The 19,234-nt window shown below is 44.8% G+C and overlaps 6 protein-coding genes across 6 annotated transcripts; 3 read left to right on the forward strand and 3 right to left on the reverse strand.

Moving 5' to 3' along the window:
• Positions 1-316: 316 nt before the first annotated feature.
• On the forward strand, positions 317-4,684 carry TRUGW13939_10864 (uncharacterized protein; the record flags this gene model as incomplete). The annotated part of the gene is made up of 1 exon (XM_035493974.1): positions 317-4,684. The coding sequence occupies one exon, from the start codon at positions 317-319 to the stop codon at positions 4,682-4,684; it is 4,368 nt and encodes a 1,455-aa protein (XP_035349867.1).
• A 772-nt stretch (positions 4,685-5,456) lies between these two features.
• Positions 5,457-7,263, reverse strand: TRUGW13939_10865 (uncharacterized protein; the record flags this gene model as incomplete). The annotated part of the gene is made up of 2 exons (XM_035493975.1): positions 5,457-6,340; positions 6,399-7,263. 2 exons carry the CDS (start codon positions 7,261-7,263, stop codon positions 5,457-5,459), a joined length of 1,749 nt encoding a protein of 582 aa, XP_035349868.1.
• A 1,169-nt stretch (positions 7,264-8,432) lies between these two features.
• On the forward strand, positions 8,433-9,625 carry TRUGW13939_10866 (uncharacterized protein; the record flags this gene model as incomplete). Its single annotated transcript, XM_035493976.1, has 2 exons — positions 8,433-8,627; positions 8,681-9,625. The coding sequence occupies 2 exons, from the start codon at positions 8,433-8,435 to the stop codon at positions 9,623-9,625; spliced, it is 1,140 nt and encodes a 379-aa protein (XP_035349869.1).
• Positions 9,626-12,422: 2,797 nt separating this feature from the next.
• On the reverse strand, positions 12,423-14,463 carry TRUGW13939_10867 (uncharacterized protein; the record flags this gene model as incomplete). Its single annotated transcript, XM_035493977.1, has 2 exons — positions 12,423-13,881; positions 13,976-14,463. 2 exons carry the CDS (start codon positions 14,461-14,463, stop codon positions 12,423-12,425), a joined length of 1,947 nt encoding a protein of 648 aa, XP_035349870.1.
• A 744-nt stretch (positions 14,464-15,207) lies between these two features.
• On the forward strand, positions 15,208-16,722 carry TRUGW13939_10868 (uncharacterized protein; the record flags this gene model as incomplete). Its single annotated transcript, XM_035493978.1, has 3 exons — positions 15,208-15,492; positions 15,545-15,809; positions 16,259-16,722. 3 exons carry the CDS (start codon positions 15,208-15,210, stop codon positions 16,720-16,722), a joined length of 1,014 nt encoding a protein of 337 aa, XP_035349871.1.
• Positions 16,723-17,367: 645 nt separating this feature from the next.
• On the reverse strand, positions 17,368-18,093 carry TRUGW13939_10869 (uncharacterized protein; the record flags this gene model as incomplete). Its single annotated transcript, XM_035493979.1, has 5 exons — positions 17,368-17,370; positions 17,421-17,567; positions 17,645-17,755; positions 17,816-17,969; positions 18,032-18,093. 5 exons carry the CDS (start codon positions 18,091-18,093, stop codon positions 17,368-17,370), a joined length of 477 nt encoding a protein of 158 aa, XP_035349872.1.
• Positions 18,094-19,234: the final 1,141 nt, after the last annotated feature.

The following is a 19,234-nucleotide window of genomic DNA, read 5'->3' on the forward strand; positions in this document are numbered from 1 at the left end:
CCAAAGATCGTATAAAGAATATTAATGCCACCGGAACCAAACGAATCCCCGAAGGTCTTTCTCAAGACCATTTTCTTTTTATGCCATTATCGGCAGTGCCAATCATTACCTCCTATACTTTTGCGAAGGCAACCGCCACAGACACGCAATAATAATATACGATCTTCTTTTCCCTACCATTCTGAGCAGTTGGATCCTTAACCTCATATATTTTCGCTCAAGTCACCATCAAGAGGCATACGATATACTATTTTTTCTCCTCTTTATGCCGTTCTCGGCAATGCCAATCCTTTCCGCATAAATCGACATTATCACGATGAAGCTATCCCAATCCCCCGAGCCGGAGTCTCCTCCTCCAAGTTCAGATGGCAGCACTTTAAACGAATCCCGTTTTTCAACCCTCACAGTAGCCGGAACAACTCATTTCGTCAAAAATGAAGAACATGTTGTCGAGCCAGTCGTCCCCAAACGTTGCTCATTACCGCCTCAACCTTATGATGGTAGTGGCATCACTGCGCTTCCCACATCCCGATATTCAACCCTGAAACTACCTGGGTCTACCCATTTCGTCAAAAATGAAGAACGAGTTGTGGAACCAGTCGCCCCAAATCGTTACTCATTATCACCAAATGCCGCAATAAAACTACCGAAAGAACCCTGGTACCGACGCATGAATCCTCTCAAATGGGGCCCGGTCCCTCCAATCCCAGAGACAAGGGAGGTCTCCCACGAATATAACGCCAATTTCTTTAGCAAGGCCACATTTCAATGGATGCAAGGAATAATGAGCGTCGGATATCGACGGCCATTAGAGATGAATGATATTTGGCTAGTCAGCCCAGAGCGCCAAATTGATGTGTTAGCAGAACGTTTCGATGCTGCATTCCAAAATCGCATTCGGCAGGGTGCAACGAACCCACTCTTGAAGGCTCTGAACGAGACTTTCAAGTGGGAGTTTGGAATGGCAGGCCTTTGCGTGCTTTTTGCTTCCTTATGTCAAGTGTTGACACCTTATGTATTAAAATATTTGATTCAATCTGTCACTGATTCATACGTGGCTGGGGAAAACGGCGCCCACACCGGGTTTTCGAGACAGATCGGATTGGTGTTTACGATCATGATTATGCAGTTGATCCAAAGTTCTGGCACGAATCAATTCATCTATCGTGGTTTCATGGTCGGAGTACAGGCTCGTGCTGTCTTGATCACTGTCATATTTGAAAAGACATTGAGAATTTCAGGCAGAGCACGCGCAGGAGCCGAAACAGACGAGAAGGAAGCTCCGACAAAGAAGAAGAAGAAGAACGCCAAGGGTGATACTGACGAGGCAGGCTGGTCAAATGGACGAGTGATGAATTTGATGTCTACCGATACTTCTCGAGTGGAACAGGCGGCTGGAATGTTTCACCTTGTTTGGGTTTCCCCCATCACTATATTTATTGCACTGGCACTCCTCATCGTCAACATTACCTACTCAGCATTGGCTGGTTTCGCGTTGCTCTTCTTCGGAATCCCTGTACTTACATTAACCATGAAGGCTTTGATCAAGCGAAGAAAAGGCGTCAACAGCGTCACGGACTCTCGGATTTCACTGACTCAAGAAATCTTGAGATCTGTGCGATTCGTCAAGTACTACGGATGGGAAAACGCCTTTCTGGAAACTCTTCGGAACTTGAGGAAGCACGAAGTTGCTCTGATCCAGAAACTACTGGCTTTGCGAAATGCAATGAATGCCGTTTCTGTATCCCTTCCTATTTTCGCGTCCATGCTCTCGTTCATTGTCTATTCGCTGACAGGACATGAGCTTACTCCGGCCATTGTCTTCTCGTCTCTTTCCATCTTCAACTCGCTACGAGTTCCCTTCAACTTGCTTCCTGTGGTAATAGGACAGCTGACAGACGCCTTGGCATCTACCCGCCGTATTCAAGACTACCTTCTCACCGAGGACCACCAAGATCAATCCATCTGGAACGACAGATGTCCCTCCGCTATTGATATCCGGAATGCATCCTTTATTTGGGAGCAATCTGCCTCTAAGTCTCAGGGTGAAAAGGGTGAAAACAACGAGAAGACTAAGAAGGAGAAACGGGATCGCAAGAATGGGAAATCAGGCGACATAGAGATGGAATCACCTTCTCCTGCCGGGTCTTCCCCATCTCAGGCGCCATTCGGTATCGATAACCTTTCTTTATCCATTGGCCGCAATGAGCTTGTCGCAGTCATCGGCTCAGTTGGTTCTGGAAAGAGCTCATTGCTGTCAGCACTGGCTGGAGAGATGCGCCAGGACGGCGGCCAAATGACAATTGGAGCGTCAAGAGCCTTCTGTCCACAATACTCCTGGATCCAGAATACCACCGTGCAGAATAATATCTTGTTCGGCAAAGAGATGGACAAAGCCTGGTATGAAACTGTGGTCCAGGCCTGTGCTTTGAAACAAGATCTAGCAATGCTCCCTGGTGGCGATCAGACAGAAATCGGAGAGCGTGGTATCACGCTCAGCGGTGGACAAAGGCAGCGACTGAACATTGCCCGAGCAATTTATTTTGATAGTGATATTGTCATCATGGATGATCCATTATCTGCTGTCGATGCTCACGTTGGACGCCACATATTCGAGAATGCCATCTGTGGAGTTCTGCGAAACAAATGCCGTGTTCTTGCCACACACAGACACGATATTCTCCCTCGATGCGACAGGATTATTTTGTTGGACGATGGCCACATCAAGGCCAATGGCACCTATGAAAACCTCATGAGAAACAATCGCGATTTCCAAGCACTGATCGCCTCGTCGTCTGGAGCTGCGTCGGAAGAGCAAGAGCAAGAGCCCGTAGCAGTCCCGACTGAGCAAAAGGAGGCTGAACCCGCTGCCAATGCAGCCTCCTCCAAGGACCCAGAAACCCTTATTCAACAAGAAGAGCGCTCCACTACTAGTGTGGGCTGGAGTGTTTATTCAACCTACATCCGTGCGTCAGGCTCGATCTTCTACGGATTAATTCCGATTGTGCTGCTCGTGGTAGCCCAAGGGTCGAACATCTTGACCAGCTTGTGGCTATCATACTGGACTGACGATAGATTCAGCCTGACCAAAGGTCAGTATATCGGCATTTACATCGGCCTAGGTATTTTGCAAGCTGTCCTCATGTTTGCTTTCTCTGTATCCGTCTCGATGCTCGCAACCACCGCGAGCCGAACAATGACAAGCCGTGCCTTGGATCGAGTTCTTAAAGCTCCAATGTCTTTCTTCGACACCACGCCTCTTGGGCGCATCACCAATCGTTTCTCAAAAGACGTTGACACCATGGACAACACTCTCTCTGACGCAATTCGTATGTTCCTCTATACAGTCGTCATGGTCCTCAGCGTTTTCATCCTTGTTATTTACTACTTCCATTACTTTGGAATCGCCCTTGGTCCTCTTCTCATCTTCTTCTTTTATGCTGCTGCCTATTACAGAGCTTCTGCGCGCGACTTGAAGCGCCATGAAGCTGTCTTACGATCTGTCGTTTTTGCTCGCTTCAGCGAGGCTATCTCTGGAACCTCGTGTATTCGTGCCTATGGCCAGGAAAAGCACTTCACGTCAATTGTCCGACAGGCTATTGACAACATGAACTCGTCATATTATCTCACCTTTGGTAGCCAACGCTGGCTAACCACACGCCTCGATGTCGTTTCCATTCTCCTTGTTGCTACCACTGGTATTCTTATCGTTACCTTGCGCAATGTTGTTTCACCCAGTATTTCCGGCTTGGTGTTTTCCTATGTCTTAGCGATCGTTCAAATGACCCAACTACTTATCAGACAGTTCGCTGAGCTTGAAACATCTATGAACTCTACGGAGCGATTAGACTTTTACGGCACATGTCTTGACCAGGAGGAGAAGGAAGACCCGTCTTCTCCCCCAGTGCAGGTGGACAGCTCTTGGCCTCAAAATGGTGCTATTGATTTCGATAATGCCCAGATGCGATACAGGGAGGGTCTTCCTCTTGTTTTGAAGGGACTTGATCTCAAGGTCGCCGGCGGAGAAAGCATTGGCATTGTCGGACGAACAGGCGCTGGAAAGTCATCTATCATGACCGCACTCTTCCGACTGACAGAGCTGGCCGCTGGAAAAATCAAAATTGACGGTGTGGATATTTCGAAAGTACCCTGCCATGATTTACGATCACGCCTTTCTATCATTCCTCAAGACCCAACGTTATTCCAGGGTACTATTCGATCAAATCTTGATCCTTTCAACAAACATCCCGACCTAACACTATGGTCCGCACTTCGCGAAACTGGATTAGTGAGGGACGATAATAAGAATAGTGCATCTCGAGTTCAGCTGGATACTACAGTGGAAGAAGAGGGTCTCAATTTCTCTCTCGGCCAGCGTCAGCTGGTTGCCCTGGCTCGAGCACTAGTCCGCGGCAGCAAGATCGTGGTGTTTGATGAGGCAACTTCTTCTATTGACCTGGAAACCGACGATCGAATCCAGGAGACTATTCGACGCAACTTCAAGGGACGAACGGTCCTTTGCATTGCTCACCGTTTACGAACCATCATCAGGTATGACAGAGTTTGTGTTATGGATAAGGGACGAATTGCAGAGCTTGACACACCCTTTAAACTATGGAGAAATGGTGGCATATTTCGCGGGATGTGCGATCAAAGTGGCATTGTCCAAGATGACTTTTTTTAATTCCTATAATGTATTTATGTATATAGACTAGAACTGGCTTTCGTTACGCAACTTCAATCCTCTACCACATACTTTGTAGTGCACTCAATATCATCTACAATAGCGAGTGTTCAATGTAGACAGAGGACACACTTCATGTTGGTCTTGAATCATTTACTGTAGACATTGCTTCGGGCTCATACAACAAAAAGACTTGATATACTCCTGCTTTGCAGGTGGTAACTTCTTGGTTAGTTGGGCTTATCTCAGCAGTGAAGATTTCAAGGCATTGGGACTTGCTGCCACAGGATGTACAACACCACGGCCTTAGGCTTGAACCCCTTGGCTATTGTTTGGTAGGGTTCAAATAACATGGCCTCTCACCTAGTTTATAATGGCGATAGCGAATTCGCTAAGTAGGCGCGGTCTTATTATGAAAATGTAGGAGGCTATTTTCCTTATTTCAATGTAACGTAGGTGGGGCTCTATACAAGCGATCAAAAACGACGCTGAACGTGGTAATGTTGTTGTATCTAGCCTGACCCAACGTCACGCAGCCTAATGGCGGTAACCAGTATCCTGATATGCCGAGGTACGTGGATTTACGCAAATTGTACCGCAGTTTTTCTTGGATTTCTGACCTTTTTTACAGTTACTTTTTTTCATTTGGGTTCACTTTAATATAATCCTACCTCTATATTTCTTGCGTATACGACTTTCCACACATTTCCAGATGCCATACTTCCCGGAAATGCGAGAAGACTCAAGGGAGTTGTTTCCGAAGCTTTTAGACTCAAGACTCATCGGAAAAGTAATAGTCCGAAAAATCATCCTCTGTCGTCACATAGTCATCTGATATGTCCTCAGCAGGTTTGGGTTTTATCCACCGGTCCAGCATCGCATTTTGTTTGGAAGATACGACGAAGCGCTCCTCATAGGCGGCGCGCACCACAGTCCTTAAACGCCATTTGAAAGTCCCTGAATGAGAAACAACAAATAGAACAGCATTGAAAACCTTGTTGCTATCTTTTGTTGGATTTTTGAACTCGAAAAGCAGAATTAGAAATAAAAGTTGGAATGGTGCATCTCTTGCTGTGGATTTGTCGCCCCTAATAGCACGATAACGCTTGTACTCGAGTTCATAGTCAGTCTTGCCAGCTTTCAGGCGGATGATAATATCATCTATTGATTGACCTTCAAGAACGTCAATCTTAAGAAAGTCATACGTATCACAAAGAGTGTGGAATTGGGACAAATCCGCCGGTAGAGAGCGAAAGCAGGTTCGGTAGCCCGACTCGAGGCCTTTGAGAGCGGTATCAAACAAAGGAATGGGACCATGTACAAACTCTGAAGTCTGGGGCTGGGCAGTCCTTGGGAACCTCACGAAGGCAGATAGATATGGTATTCTTGAGATATCGATGTTGTAAAGGACCTCCCCAATTCTGATTTTTGTTTTGTTAGATGCTGCGGCCGAGGTCGAATCCTGTGTAGATTCATGGTTGTCAAGCTTGGAGTATAGATCATCGGGCAACATCTTTGGCCCATCATTTTTCCAAATGACCAACTTATCAATATGTTGATCATATTTGATAACGGCGTTTCCTTGGTAACCCTTAACGACAAGTATGATCTTCTTAATCAATGTGGCTAGATTTTTAAGATCCGGCTGATGGCTTTCTTCCCATTTTTTTGATCTCAGGTGAAATATTCTCAACCTTCGGTGGTTCAAAGAGACCATGTTTGTGGTAGGCGCCGACGAGATTTGGTGTTTGAGATACCCACAGCTGCGGAAGGACTTCTTTTAAGTCGATAGGTTTGTGAGAGACGCGAGTTTTGATCTCTAATGTCGAGTCGATACCCACGGCCTCTCCTGCTCTCTTTACCCTTAACTTAGAGCTAGCAGGAGCGGTAGAGACAGAGCCGAGGGACAAAGACTGTATCATGCAGGCTAGGATGTCATTTTCGATCTCCAAATTTTCCCTTATGGGTCTATCAATGTATCCATCAGTTTCATACCGCACCATAATCTTCAAGTCGCTGAACTGATAGGAGATAAGCCTATGATGTCCGGTACTAGCACCGATCCTATCAGTAGTAAACGCCTTCTCAAATTCGTGACCGTAACCTATGAATTCGTGCGGTTGGATGAACTTCTTGGTTTCAGTTTCTGCACGACAGAAAATGACGGTGTTTTTCAATACTTCAACATTGATAGTGAAAGACTCAAGTCCATTCTTGCTGGTGGTAGGGTTGATGAATGATAGGAGTTTGCGGATATTGTTTCGATCGGTTATGAGATCAACCGATTGGAGGTCGAATGAAGGATGGTCAATGTATAAGGCCCGGAACAGTGGTTCAAGCGGATATTCCGGGTGACGAGCGGCATTCTGCGCTATATAAATCAAACCGGAGTCCTTAGACACCATGCGCGCAGCTTCGGGGGGAGACCAAAGTGGAGGGCAGCCTGGGACGGCAATTGTGGGTTCAGAGGCCTCTAGCCAGTTGTACGAGGACAGATGGCGGACATCAGTCACTGATGCTACAGCCGCCCCGTTCTCTAGATCCCAGCGAGAAATCTCTGTCAACTGCTTCGAAGTCATCATGGATGATTGTAACTGGTCTTTTGGTCTGGTATGGTAATGACTAGAATGCCCTTGTATTCGATCGTGAGTATCATTACTCGGGAGCGCGAAGAGGAAACAAAGGACGTGGGCGTTACTAAACCATTAAACCGCCGTTTATTACTCACTTAACAATAACTGACCTGTTAAAATCTTGGAATGAAGGACAGGTCACACAAACATGCCAAGGCAGGACTCCTATCAGTATCTAATAGCATCTCGCTCAAATTACAGCGGATGCAGAAACCGCAGCGATGGTTGCATATTTGTTATACGGACTGCTCAATATGCACGGTGGGAGGTATTTGGTGGAAGCGACCCTTCCATTGGACGTGAAGAAGACTCGTATAGGTGCACAGACACTACATTAACTGGGATGGTATGGTGGGCATAACCTGCGTCCTGATAATCCTTGCATGTTCACGCATACAACGCCATAGGTTCGATTATTTTTCAATTTGTAACTATGTCTGACGTGTTAAATACCTTGCAGAAAGACAGTTCCAGTGATTGCCCCCTTTGGCGACTCAGATGTCTATAATTCCCTGGCATGACATGTCCCCCACTTATTTATTACCCCTCCTCTTTGGATGAGCCAAAGAAAATGCCACTCAGCTTCTTGTTACCCCTAGTAATTTGTTAGTACATGGAGTCCCGACTAGGGATCTTGAAAGTTTGTCAAACCTGACAAAAAATCGTGACATCTTAGTAACTGCTCCACCTTGGTGGCCGCCTTTCGACACACGACATTGTTGGCTTGGCTCAATTCAGCGGAGGACAAACGCAGTAGGCTGGACATATTGATCAATCTTGAACACTCTGTAGACCATACCTTCCTGGAATTTTAATGCTATCACTTGTGAAATCTTATACACATGCCATCACCAGAACTTGGTCATTATGTTGGTCTATCGAATGTTCTCGACACAAGGCTGTAAGGCTTGATTCGTAGCTCACAATTCCATCGATTCGTTCTTCCAACTAAAGAAACTCCTTAGTGTAATGTTGTAGCTCCAAATCAAGCTTAGCTTGATTGGGCACCAACATACTGACCCCCTCTTCTGACGCGCCTGTGAAGTCATGGATAATTTTTGAATGCTGTGAATTTCATTTTTCCAACTCTATGGTCTTCAGTCAGGTCTTCGGTCATGGAATGCCAAAGATTTCGGATTGATGAGCCCGTTTCTCACGTCAAGAAAGCATCTGAAATCGTCGATGCTCGAGTGGCCGGGGATACTCTAAGCCGTCTCAAAGACAGGGTCTACACCCCTTCAGGGGTCATCATTGAGTATCTTCTGAAAGAAGCCCCAGAGTTCAGAAGACTGTCCGAGTTACGCGAAAAGGTCAAAGCCCGGACCAGTACTTTCGTTTGGTACCATGGATTAACTAGTGATAGGGATGGAACAATCCAGAAGGCGATCGATTCTTTGAAAAGCAGCGCCAGACTGCCGATTACGCGGATAATAAGATGGCTAAGCAGTTCTACAAAATGATGAAAACCATTGCGTATGATATGCATCAAGCAACTGGGGCCTTTCACATCAAGAACCCCTGCCAGGATGGCCGCTCTATCCTAGACATGTGCATGGCACCGGGAGGTTTTCTCGCGATAGCACTCAGCTATAACCCCGAAGCTCGTGCGTTGGCATTTAGCTTACCGAAGATAAATGGAGGGCATGTGGTTCTTCTACCCAAACGCCCCAATGTTACGCTCAAGTTCCTTGATGTTACAATGTTGGCGGAGGATATGGGGACATCAAGCATTCCATACGAACATCCGGATGCTAGAAATTTTCTCCCCAGTCAATTCAACCCAAGAGAATACTTTGACCTTATATTATGTGATGGTCAGGTACTTCGCAACCATGGCCGGGCTGACTATCGTGAGCGTACAGAAGCAAGTAGGTTATGTCTTACACAACTGACACTTGCACTCAATCATCTCAAGCCAGGAGGGACAATGATTGTCCTTCTCCATAAAATTGAGGCTCTAGATACGGTTCAACTCTTGAATACGTTCGACAGGTTTGCTTCTGTGCAGTTGTTCAAGCATACGAAATTCCATGCTAAACGATCCTCCTTCTATATGCTGGCAACCAATATTAGAGCTGATTCTGAAGATGCAAAGACGGCTATTGAAAGATGGAAATTTCAATGGAAAATTGCAACTTTCGGTACTGATAATGATTATTGTGAAGCAATTCGCCCGGAAATACGAGATGTTCAGGTTATGCTGAAGGCATTCGGCCCTAAACTGATCGAACTAGGACGGGAAATATGGGACATTCAGGCGAATGCTCTGGAGAACGCCCCATTCATGAGACAAACTTCGTCCTCCTGAGGAACTAGTCGCAACAGGCCAAAGAAAGAATATTAATTTCACTGATTTTTGCGAGACACGCGGGTGGAGCTTTGAATATACTTGTTACTAGTTTTGAGATTGTGGCACACCCGGAAGCAATTTCCTATATGAGCAACATTTTCGTTAACAATCCAATGACTTCATCCTGCAGATTACTGGCATATTTTACAAATCAGAGAGTCTCGGGCATGAGCCTGATGTACAGGATATGACTCCTTTTCTGTATGCGATCGCATGCGGACGACAGGGTCTATCGCTCCTTCTTCTGCAGAATGGATATGATGTGAACTATGAAATCCTTAGATGGGTCCAATGCAAAATCATTATGTTGCTTATAAAATTGATGAGAACCATAAAGACTCATTAGATAAAGCTTCTGCTACGGGGATGACCGCACTTCACTTTTCTGCTTTGAATGGAAGCGTAGGAATGACCGAGTTTCTATGTCTCCATCATGCTAATCCTAATGCACAATCTGAAATGGGCGACACACCATTGCATTTGTCAATTCGATGTAGCATTCTGGGGTTGGGATATGATGGTTACTGGACAACTGGAGACTATGCTATTGAAGAACACAGAAATTTCATTACGGACTGGGACAGCGAAGAAGCTTCCGAGATCTTTGAGCAGATAGATACAACCAGAGTACGTATCGCTGATGTTCTTATGAGTTTACGTTCTATCGATGTCAACACCGCCAACAATCAAGGAGATTATCCACTTCATGTGATTCCATTTGATAAATGGTACGCGTCAGAGATATTACTGAAGCTTATCGAGAAGGGGGCCGATTTACCCAAATCAAACATCAAACGTATCTTCATCTGGCATGCCAAGCGGGAAACTTGGACGCTATTCGAATATTAACGAGTCGAGGTTGCAGCATTACCTTACAAGATAAGCATGGATCATTTCCCTTCAATTATGCTGTTAGAAAGAATTTCCCTGATTTTGTACGATGTCTTTTGAAACGGCATCCTCAGCAGTTACTGGGAAACTGTGAGCAGAGTGGCTTTCTGCAAACGAAACTTCTACACCACCATGTCAGATCCCATTTTTGCTCTATTGAAATGATCAATCTCCTTTTACAGTGTAGATTTGAACTAAATGAGAACGGCGACTCCGTTCTAAGTCTATATCTGAGATCGTTTCACGTGCGTTTCCAAGTGGATGTCTTCGACTGTTTAGTGCATAATGGTGCCAGCATGGCCTGGTTTAGCGAGAAGAGAGAGGTCTTGATACACCTAGTGATGCGCCAATGTGATCGCAATAATTCTCTTGTCCTCGAGCGTTTATTGCAGTTTTATGATATCAGAGCGAAGGACGTTAAGGGCCGCAATTTGCGTACTGCATCATGGAGCAATTCACGGTGCTTTCAACAAAAAACTCACGTACTTCCTGCAAAAAGCAAACATTGTCGATTTATTACATAAAAATGACGTTCAGGACAAGACACCTATTGACTATGCAGAAGAGGAAGCGCGACGCAAGCGACACCGTCACTTGTTCAAAAGAAAGCGGTGGAACGAGTCACTCCACAATCTCAAAACTCTTCAAGAAGAGCCCATCCAATCAAGCGCCCACACGTGTCTCTACAAGTATGACGTGGCCCAGACAAGCAACGTGAGCAACCAAGGATATTTGGTGTGCATTATGAAAAATTCACTCTTCAGCCAGGATGAATTCAATGTCTGAAATGAATTGTCCTAGATTAGATCATACCACCCGTCTAGATAACTTCGTATGTGGGAAATATGTTCTTGACGATAAATTGTTCATTGAGCCTGCAGCTTTCTTCGGCCCGGCACAAGGGCTTGAATTATACTTGTAGCGAAGTACTGGCATACTATTGGACAATTCTTCTACCGTCCTTCACCTCCTGATACCCGATTTTGCTTCAAATCGCAAAAAATCACGAAGAATTCACACCACGTCAAATCAGTCAATATGGATTAATATGAGCTCGTGCTTGAACCGTTACGCTCCTTAATGCCAGGACAAAAGCTCAATATCAGTTTGGTAGCGAGGAGATATGGTGTTGACCATTAAAATCTGTCAAGGGGGTTTCGTGGGGTTACGGGCTCGAAAGAAGCACAATACAATAACCAACGATTACTGAGCAAGGAGCAATCGAGGGCGCTTATAAATGGGATAAATCAACTCACCGAGCACAGCCTGCCACCCACGAATTTCATGCTGGAGAATTTTGCGAGAGAAATATCCGGTAAAGAGCCTGGTAGAACTGGGCCTCACGCTGGATAAAGGCTCATTTGGATAAGGTCGTTTCTCATTCCTTACTCGGGCCAAAATGCTCTCATAACTTACTACTTGCGGTACAAGTTGTTTGGGGTTGAAGTGAATGGTGTTGCTAATACTTACGAGCTTTGTGGTATCTTTAGATGGAGCGATGAGCCACATACAAACGATGTACCTGAAGTGGAGAGTTTTTGTGACTGTCCAATGGTAGTCACTGATGAATGGTTGCTTCATTAGCCAGTGATCCATTTTGGGAAAAGGCCTCTCGATCCTCAGTTTAGCGTTGATCAGGCTCTCTGTGACCATCTCGTAGGGGAGCTCATTTTCTCCGAAAATGAGTACGTAAATTCATAAAAGATTAATGATAGGAATATCAATTGATATATTGTTGATTTTGTGGTCTTACTTTTTTGTTTACTAGATACTACATGTAAATGCACATAACAGAAACGGGAAGATCAACCAAACCCAAAAATTAAAACTCGGGCTTCCGAGGTCAGACAAATCCTCGTAATCATTAGTAAAAGCCCTCCCTATGAATTCTATCATCCGGTATCCCCGCCTCCTTGAGCCGATCTTGTGCTACATCTCCAAACTCTCCAGGGCCACATATGAAAATTTCATCGCAATCACGGGCACGAGACCAGTAATTATTTGGTATCCGATAGTTGTGGAAAGTAACATCTAACCATTCCGGATCCGACAAATTCGAAGGCTCATTTGGTATCTCTCCGCTCCGAGAACTAAACACATCAACCTCGATTTGGACGTTTGTCAAAGCCTTGGGAAATGACGTCTTGATGAGGTCTAGAAAGACCTTGGGCTCTCTAGTAGCAATAGCAAGCGTGATAATAGCCGTTGTAGACTTTTCCCTTTGACTAATTGCCGCAAGCATTGCCATGAAAGGCGTCACCCCTATTCCCCCAGCCACCCATAGCATCTGAAGGTCATTGTTTCTGATGTTGAAATCACCAGTAATACCAACAATGTCGGCGTAAACATTCGTTCCAAAGAGATTCAGAGCTTCCTTTGTTTTTCCATGGCTATTCTGACGTAGTATCTTAAACAAACCGCCAGTCACTGCGCCTTGCTTCACTTCGCGCATCGTCAAATCAAACCAAGTAACATCTTGGCCTTCATGGCCACTTGATACCGTCCAAGTTCGTACTCTATCATCGTTTATTGAACCAGGCGTGTCATTTGCCATGTGCCTATAGACTGGCGGACCCATCCAATCCATAAAGTCGAGCACAATCGCTTGGCCTGGAAGAACTCTTAACCCCGTTGGCCCGGGGCGAGGGCTAGAAACCGTAAAGCGGAATATTGCAATATCATGGGCGTATTGGATTGCTTGACTTAGTTGTGCTCTGAGCCCGTTTCTCGACTCTATAGATGCCCCTTCTGGCTCAGAAACCAAATACTTGACCTTTGGACTATAAGGGCTTCTTTCTGTTATTGTGCCTGGCTCTTGCCTGATCGGTAGTGCGTCGTGTACTAAAATGTATCCTGTAATTTCGATCGCAGTGAGACATGTCTGTCGAGGCATGGTTTTCATAGCCGAAGGCCCAATTAGTACCTGCGCTCTGCCTGTAAGGTACAACACGTTGCCTGTATGAAAATCGACTATAGTTAACCCGGCCATGGGCGTTGATGAGATGTTTCCTAAGCTTGTCATAAATCGGTTTCCGGAATAATCTGGAATTATGACAGTGCGGTTGTTAGATGGATCAACACGCATAAAACCTGGAAGTCCGGCTCTGATGTTCATCCCCGCATGCGAAACATTTGGGTCTCTCACCAAATCTGTGGGCTGATAGTACGAGGCAAGAAACACGGTATCGGCAGTAGTAATAATATTGATAATTTCGTCCGGTAATTTATCGGATATCGTCATATAGGAATTTTGGCAAGCAATAAGAGGTCGAGTGTTGGCATGTGGTATTAGTTTACGCACATTGATATATTTCGGACAATTTCTACACACCACAAGTATTAGATCGGCTATGACCGGCCAACGAATGAGATAATAGTTCGGGTTGGGACCAACGAATAACAGGAGGCTGAGCGTACCCTAGGGCTTGATTGACCTTCAGGTCTAGTCTGTGGATACCATTTGAACTCTTGATCGGCCAGACATTTCTGATGTACCCAGCAAACTTATTACGTCTCCGTGTGGAATGCTCGATACCAATGCCTGCAATGAGAAACCTTGGCGAGTCGCCTGCCTGGCATGAAATATTATCTGAAATGGCCTGTATAGTTCTCAAAATCGGATCGCCATCCCATATACGAGCATCTACAACCAACGTGGTATTATTTGGGCTTTCAACAAAACCGACGGATCCATTGGCGCCAGCAAGAAGAGAGCCCCATGGCCGCCCATGCTCATCAATCGTTGTAATTGGAATAAAAGGAATATTTGATGTGTGGAAAATTCGGTGCTGGTCGCTCATGCTACTTGCGATGCTGGCCCACCTGTCTCGCATGGCATCAGCAAAGCCAAGTTCTCGATGCATCCGGGCCTCCCCCGGATGCCATCCTGCCAAAGCTGGAGCCATTCTGAACTCGTATGTTGAATTCTTGACTCTCCTTTTTTGATCTTCGAGCTTTGATATGTGCACAATATTAAGGCGCGAGGCTGGCGGGATATCCCACGGTCTAGAACAGCGACTACGGAGGAAATCACCCAGCACATTATTAATAGTACTTCGATGACAAATTGTAAAACTTTAAATAAATAGTTACTAAGATATCATTGGATGTCTTATGCTTACCAATGAGAGTAAAAGTAGTGTTATTAAGCAGTCTTACTAACCAAGTTAAACATGCGTCATTCTACTCCGAATTACCGTACCGCAAGGGTTAAAAAGCGTTGCTATCAAAGCGAGATAAGCGAAGCCCAGAAGAAAAGGGGATTTACTGCAAGAATGACGAGTATCAGAAACAGTGAAAAGTGCAGACAATAAGGAAGGAAACAAAAAAGGGCAAGAAATGCGAGTGATTTGTCATTGCGGGAGTTTTACTTTGTGTTTGTCTTGTATGCAAAATCTGCATATTCAATATGAATGATTTCTCGTGCATTCTCTAAGCAATACAATGCTTGGTCTTTTCAGGACTGTTGAGTTGTTTTCATTGAAAACCCCGGATCCACATCAGCAATTTCATAATTATAACAGCGAACTTGGCTTGCTTTTCGGACAAGAAATGCAATCATATCTTCAATACAAGGCCTTTGGCACCGACATGGGAAATTATTATGGTAGACAAGCTTCTTCCATGCATCCTCCAGGTAGTTCCAAGCTATGACCGCATTAGCAGACAGCAGCGATGAACCTACCTTGATTCTCAAGAATGATACACACGGAGCACAAGAAATGGCAAGGGCCATAGTGGTAAAATTGGAAGGACCGAATGATCTAAGTGACTCTCGCAACTGGCCCACATGGAAACGCGTCTTTTGTAGTGAAAATGTTGGCATCATCGCACTGGTAATCGGCGATGCAGGAGCGATCGATTCATCCGCGATTCCGCAGGCCGCAACAGAATTTAAAGTGAGCCACGTCGTAGAAGCACTTGCTACAGGATTGGTAAGGTTTGCCTTATCGGAGCTGGTATCTATATGCTGACAAGTTATAATAGTTCTTGTGTGGAATTGGTGCTGGAGCATTGATTCCCGGGCCATTATCAGAAACGGTCGGGAGAAATCCTGTCTACTTTGCATCATTGATCTTGTTCATGTTTTTTTTTATTTTTGGAGCCGGGATATCACAGTCTATTGAGGCCCAGCTAGTGTGTCGCTTCTTTGCTGGGTTTTGTGGCGAATCGCCATTGTCGACGATAGGAGGTTCCGTTGGCGATCTCTGGGGCCCATTTGATCGGTTGATTGCGTTTCCCATCTTTGCAGGTATGCATCTCTCGCTCTACGTTTAACCAGTATTCTGATATTGGAATGTGGCAATAGCTGTCGGCTCGACAGGTCCTTTAATTGGCCCCATACTCGGCGGGCTCATTGCAGAATCATCATTTGTATCGTGGCGCTGGACTGAATGGACAACTCTTTAAGCTTCGGGGGTGTTGCTGTTGTCGTTGATTTTATTTCAGCCAGAAACTCATGAGCATATTCTTCTTAAATAGAGAGCGAAACAAGTCTGTGCAATCACCGGCGATGCACGCTACAGAGCACTGACTGAAAACGACTATCATAACGACTTTTGGAAGCGTATGCAGATTTCGCTGGTTCGGCCATTCGTTATGATTTTCCATGAGCCAGTAGTATTACTCTGGACCATATATCTATCTGTTGTTTATGTCATTTTTTTGGGTTCCTAGCAAGCTTTACCTATATTTTTCAAGACAACTATGGTCTGTCACAAGGTATCACCGGGCTTCTGTTTCTCGGTATTGAGATCGGTACCCTTCTTGCATCGGTTATTCTCACCCCATTTGCTTACCAAAAGGCAAAAAAATACTTGGTCACTTTGAAAGCAGCTGGCTTAGAAACCACGGCTACAAATCGTCTTAAACCAGAGTTCTTTCTCTGGTATTCCATCCTAGGAGCTCCGGCTATCCCCATATCACTATTTTGGATGGGCTGGACGGCTACACCCAACATCAGTATGTGGTCGCCCATTACTGCCTCTGTCCTATTAGGTTGGGGAAACCCCTCTATCTTTGTGTCGGCATGGCTTTATATGATTGATACCTACGAGACCTATGCAGCTAGCGCACTGACGATAAATCTATTTGTGCAATACACTACATCTGGTGCTATGCTCCAGGCATCGATCCCCATGTATGAAAACATGAGAGTCGGCTAGGCTTTGACTTTACTTGGTCCTATAGCTATTGTTCTGGTAGCTGTTCCGTATATTTTCTATCGGTATGGCCGTGGATACGATCAAATAGAAGATTTTCAAGTGGATTGTAATCACCTAAACTAAAAAATTTTATTGATGAAGTAGACTGCCAACAAGGAATGGGAATGAAACATGGATTATTCACAGGTGCGCTATAAGTACACCACGAAAAATAATTGATATATGAGTTTTTTTATGTGTTAATTCAACTAAAGACTTAGTAAACGAAAATAACCAATCACCGCTTTTAGAACATATCCTCAAAATTTAGATCCATCAACACCCACTCTTGGAACGAATGAGTCAACTGGTTTTCTCAACAGGCTGCTATTCTCATAACCCGATATACGAACCCATGCTAAACATGGCAATTTATTATCAGGGTGGATAATTCTTAGTTGTTTTTATTGCGCTGTGAACTGGTGCCTCCAGCTCGCCTTTGAAACGCAACTAAGCCTTTGAACTGCGGCCAGCAATGATATATTCAGCAATGCGGGGTCTTTTTTCAAATGCATCCCTGAATTTCACCAAGCTTTCTGGTAGTGGCTGCAACGAAGAGTAAGTTGACCCAAAAACCATTTCTCCGTCAAGCTAATGAAGTGAGTGTTACTTACCGGAAGAGTCCCGATCCTGTCATCATTGTCGATGGAGCAATATACCGCAAAATCTGCATAGGTTATCTCTTTCCCCAGAAGGAATGGGCCACCATTCTCTGAATAGTATCGCGACAGAAGGTTATAATAGTTAGGAACAAAGACATCCTTGTACTGTTCTGTAACCTTCTTCAAGGCCGGGACCCATTGAGACTATATACTCAAATGTTGTTATTAACAAAACATCAATTGATGCAATAAATTTTACTCAATGCGAAGGGTGGACTTACTCTCCAGTCAATATAAAGATCCGAGACCGCATCAACGATATATTTCTCGTAGCTAGACTTCCCATCATAGCTGCCGATCTCTCTCGACAAATAACGCAGTATTGGAACATGCTGAAAAGAAATCGATGGGTTAATATAACCTCCCAGGCTTATACACGTCTGCGTACTCACTTGAGAAAGAAACTTTCCTTCGTATTCAAGAACAGGTAGCTTTCCGGTAGGGGAGATACCTTTCTCCTTCAGGCTTTTACTAGTGGTCTGCCACGTATCATCAAACGCGTAACGAATGTCCTGGAACTGAATGCCTGCATCTCGCATAAACAAACTGTCAAGGAAGAAATCACAGTGTGTTAGTGGCTATCCCACACCAGATGGGGGATGACTTACCGAACGACTTCTCCCCGCCCCAAGCGGCCTATGTCTAGGTAGTGGTAAACTGGCTGGGACATTGTCGGCAATGAATGTCACCGAATATACGTCGCAGAAAGTGAAACTGGGAGTAAATATTGCTAAGCAATTGAGAATGCTGAGGGATTTCAACAACATTTAAATAGGAATTGCTCCCAGCCTCTGATCTGTAAGCAACTCCCCACTACTCCCCGCACGCCACATGTCACGTTTTCGTCATCTGATTCAAGTTGACAGCATTGGAGTATGTTATTGGATGTAGAACTAGAAATTCAGTTAATCTCTCTCGGGGTTATTAATAAACAGAATTGTTTGTATTGCTTTCGCCTTTTTTGTTGGTTCTTCGATATGCCCAATTTTACATATTGATATCAGTTGGCGACTTTGGCGACCTAGGCGAGCTAGACGAGGGTAACGAGCCAATAATATCTAGGGGATATGTTACAATATTCAAAGATTATCCCACTCGGAACATCATTGACAGTTCAATGTTGACGTTAATGGCGAAGCTTCTCTGGAACCTACATGTATATATTTAACAGGTAGTAATAGTAGAAAAGCATGTTTACTTTGTAATTATTGACCTCATAACCACCATAACGACCAAAAAAAAAAAAAAAAAAAAGGAATACCACTCCTCAGCCAAGGCTAAAACTATGGTATTCACCAGGCGCCTGCTCCTTTGCTCCACATGCTCTGCGTTGCGAAACCGGACTTGATTTCGAGCTAATTCTTTCGATGACGGGCCAATCCACAGAAGAGTCGGTTACTCAAGTTAACCCTAAAAGAAGGGTTCCGGTGCTATATGTAGCCTTGGACGATGAAATCATCACCGAGTTGCCCGCCATCGTAATTGTCATTTCTACACTGGTGCCTGACCGGAGACTACTAGGTCAAACACATCTGGAAACAGTACGGGTGTATGAGTGGTTGAATTATCTCTCGGGTGACCTCCATGGGCAAGGATACGGAGGCCTTTGGAGGCCGAAAGATTTGTCGATGATCCGAACCTATACTCTCAAATACAAGAAAAGGCAATGAAGACTATCTAAGAGTGCTATGCGTCGATAGAAAGCAAGTTTGCCGCTACAAAACCAACTTATACGATTGGAGATGCGTTCACCGTCGTCGATCCTTTTTTTATTTCTATGTTATCGATGGGGCGTGAGAGTAAAACTGGAT

The sequence above is a fragment of the Talaromyces rugulosus genome, chromosome VI, assembly GCF_013368755.1.
Source record: "Talaromyces rugulosus chromosome VI, complete sequence".
In the NCBI taxonomy this organism is placed as follows: Eukaryota; Fungi; Ascomycota; class Eurotiomycetes; order Eurotiales; family Trichocomaceae; genus Talaromyces; species Talaromyces rugulosus.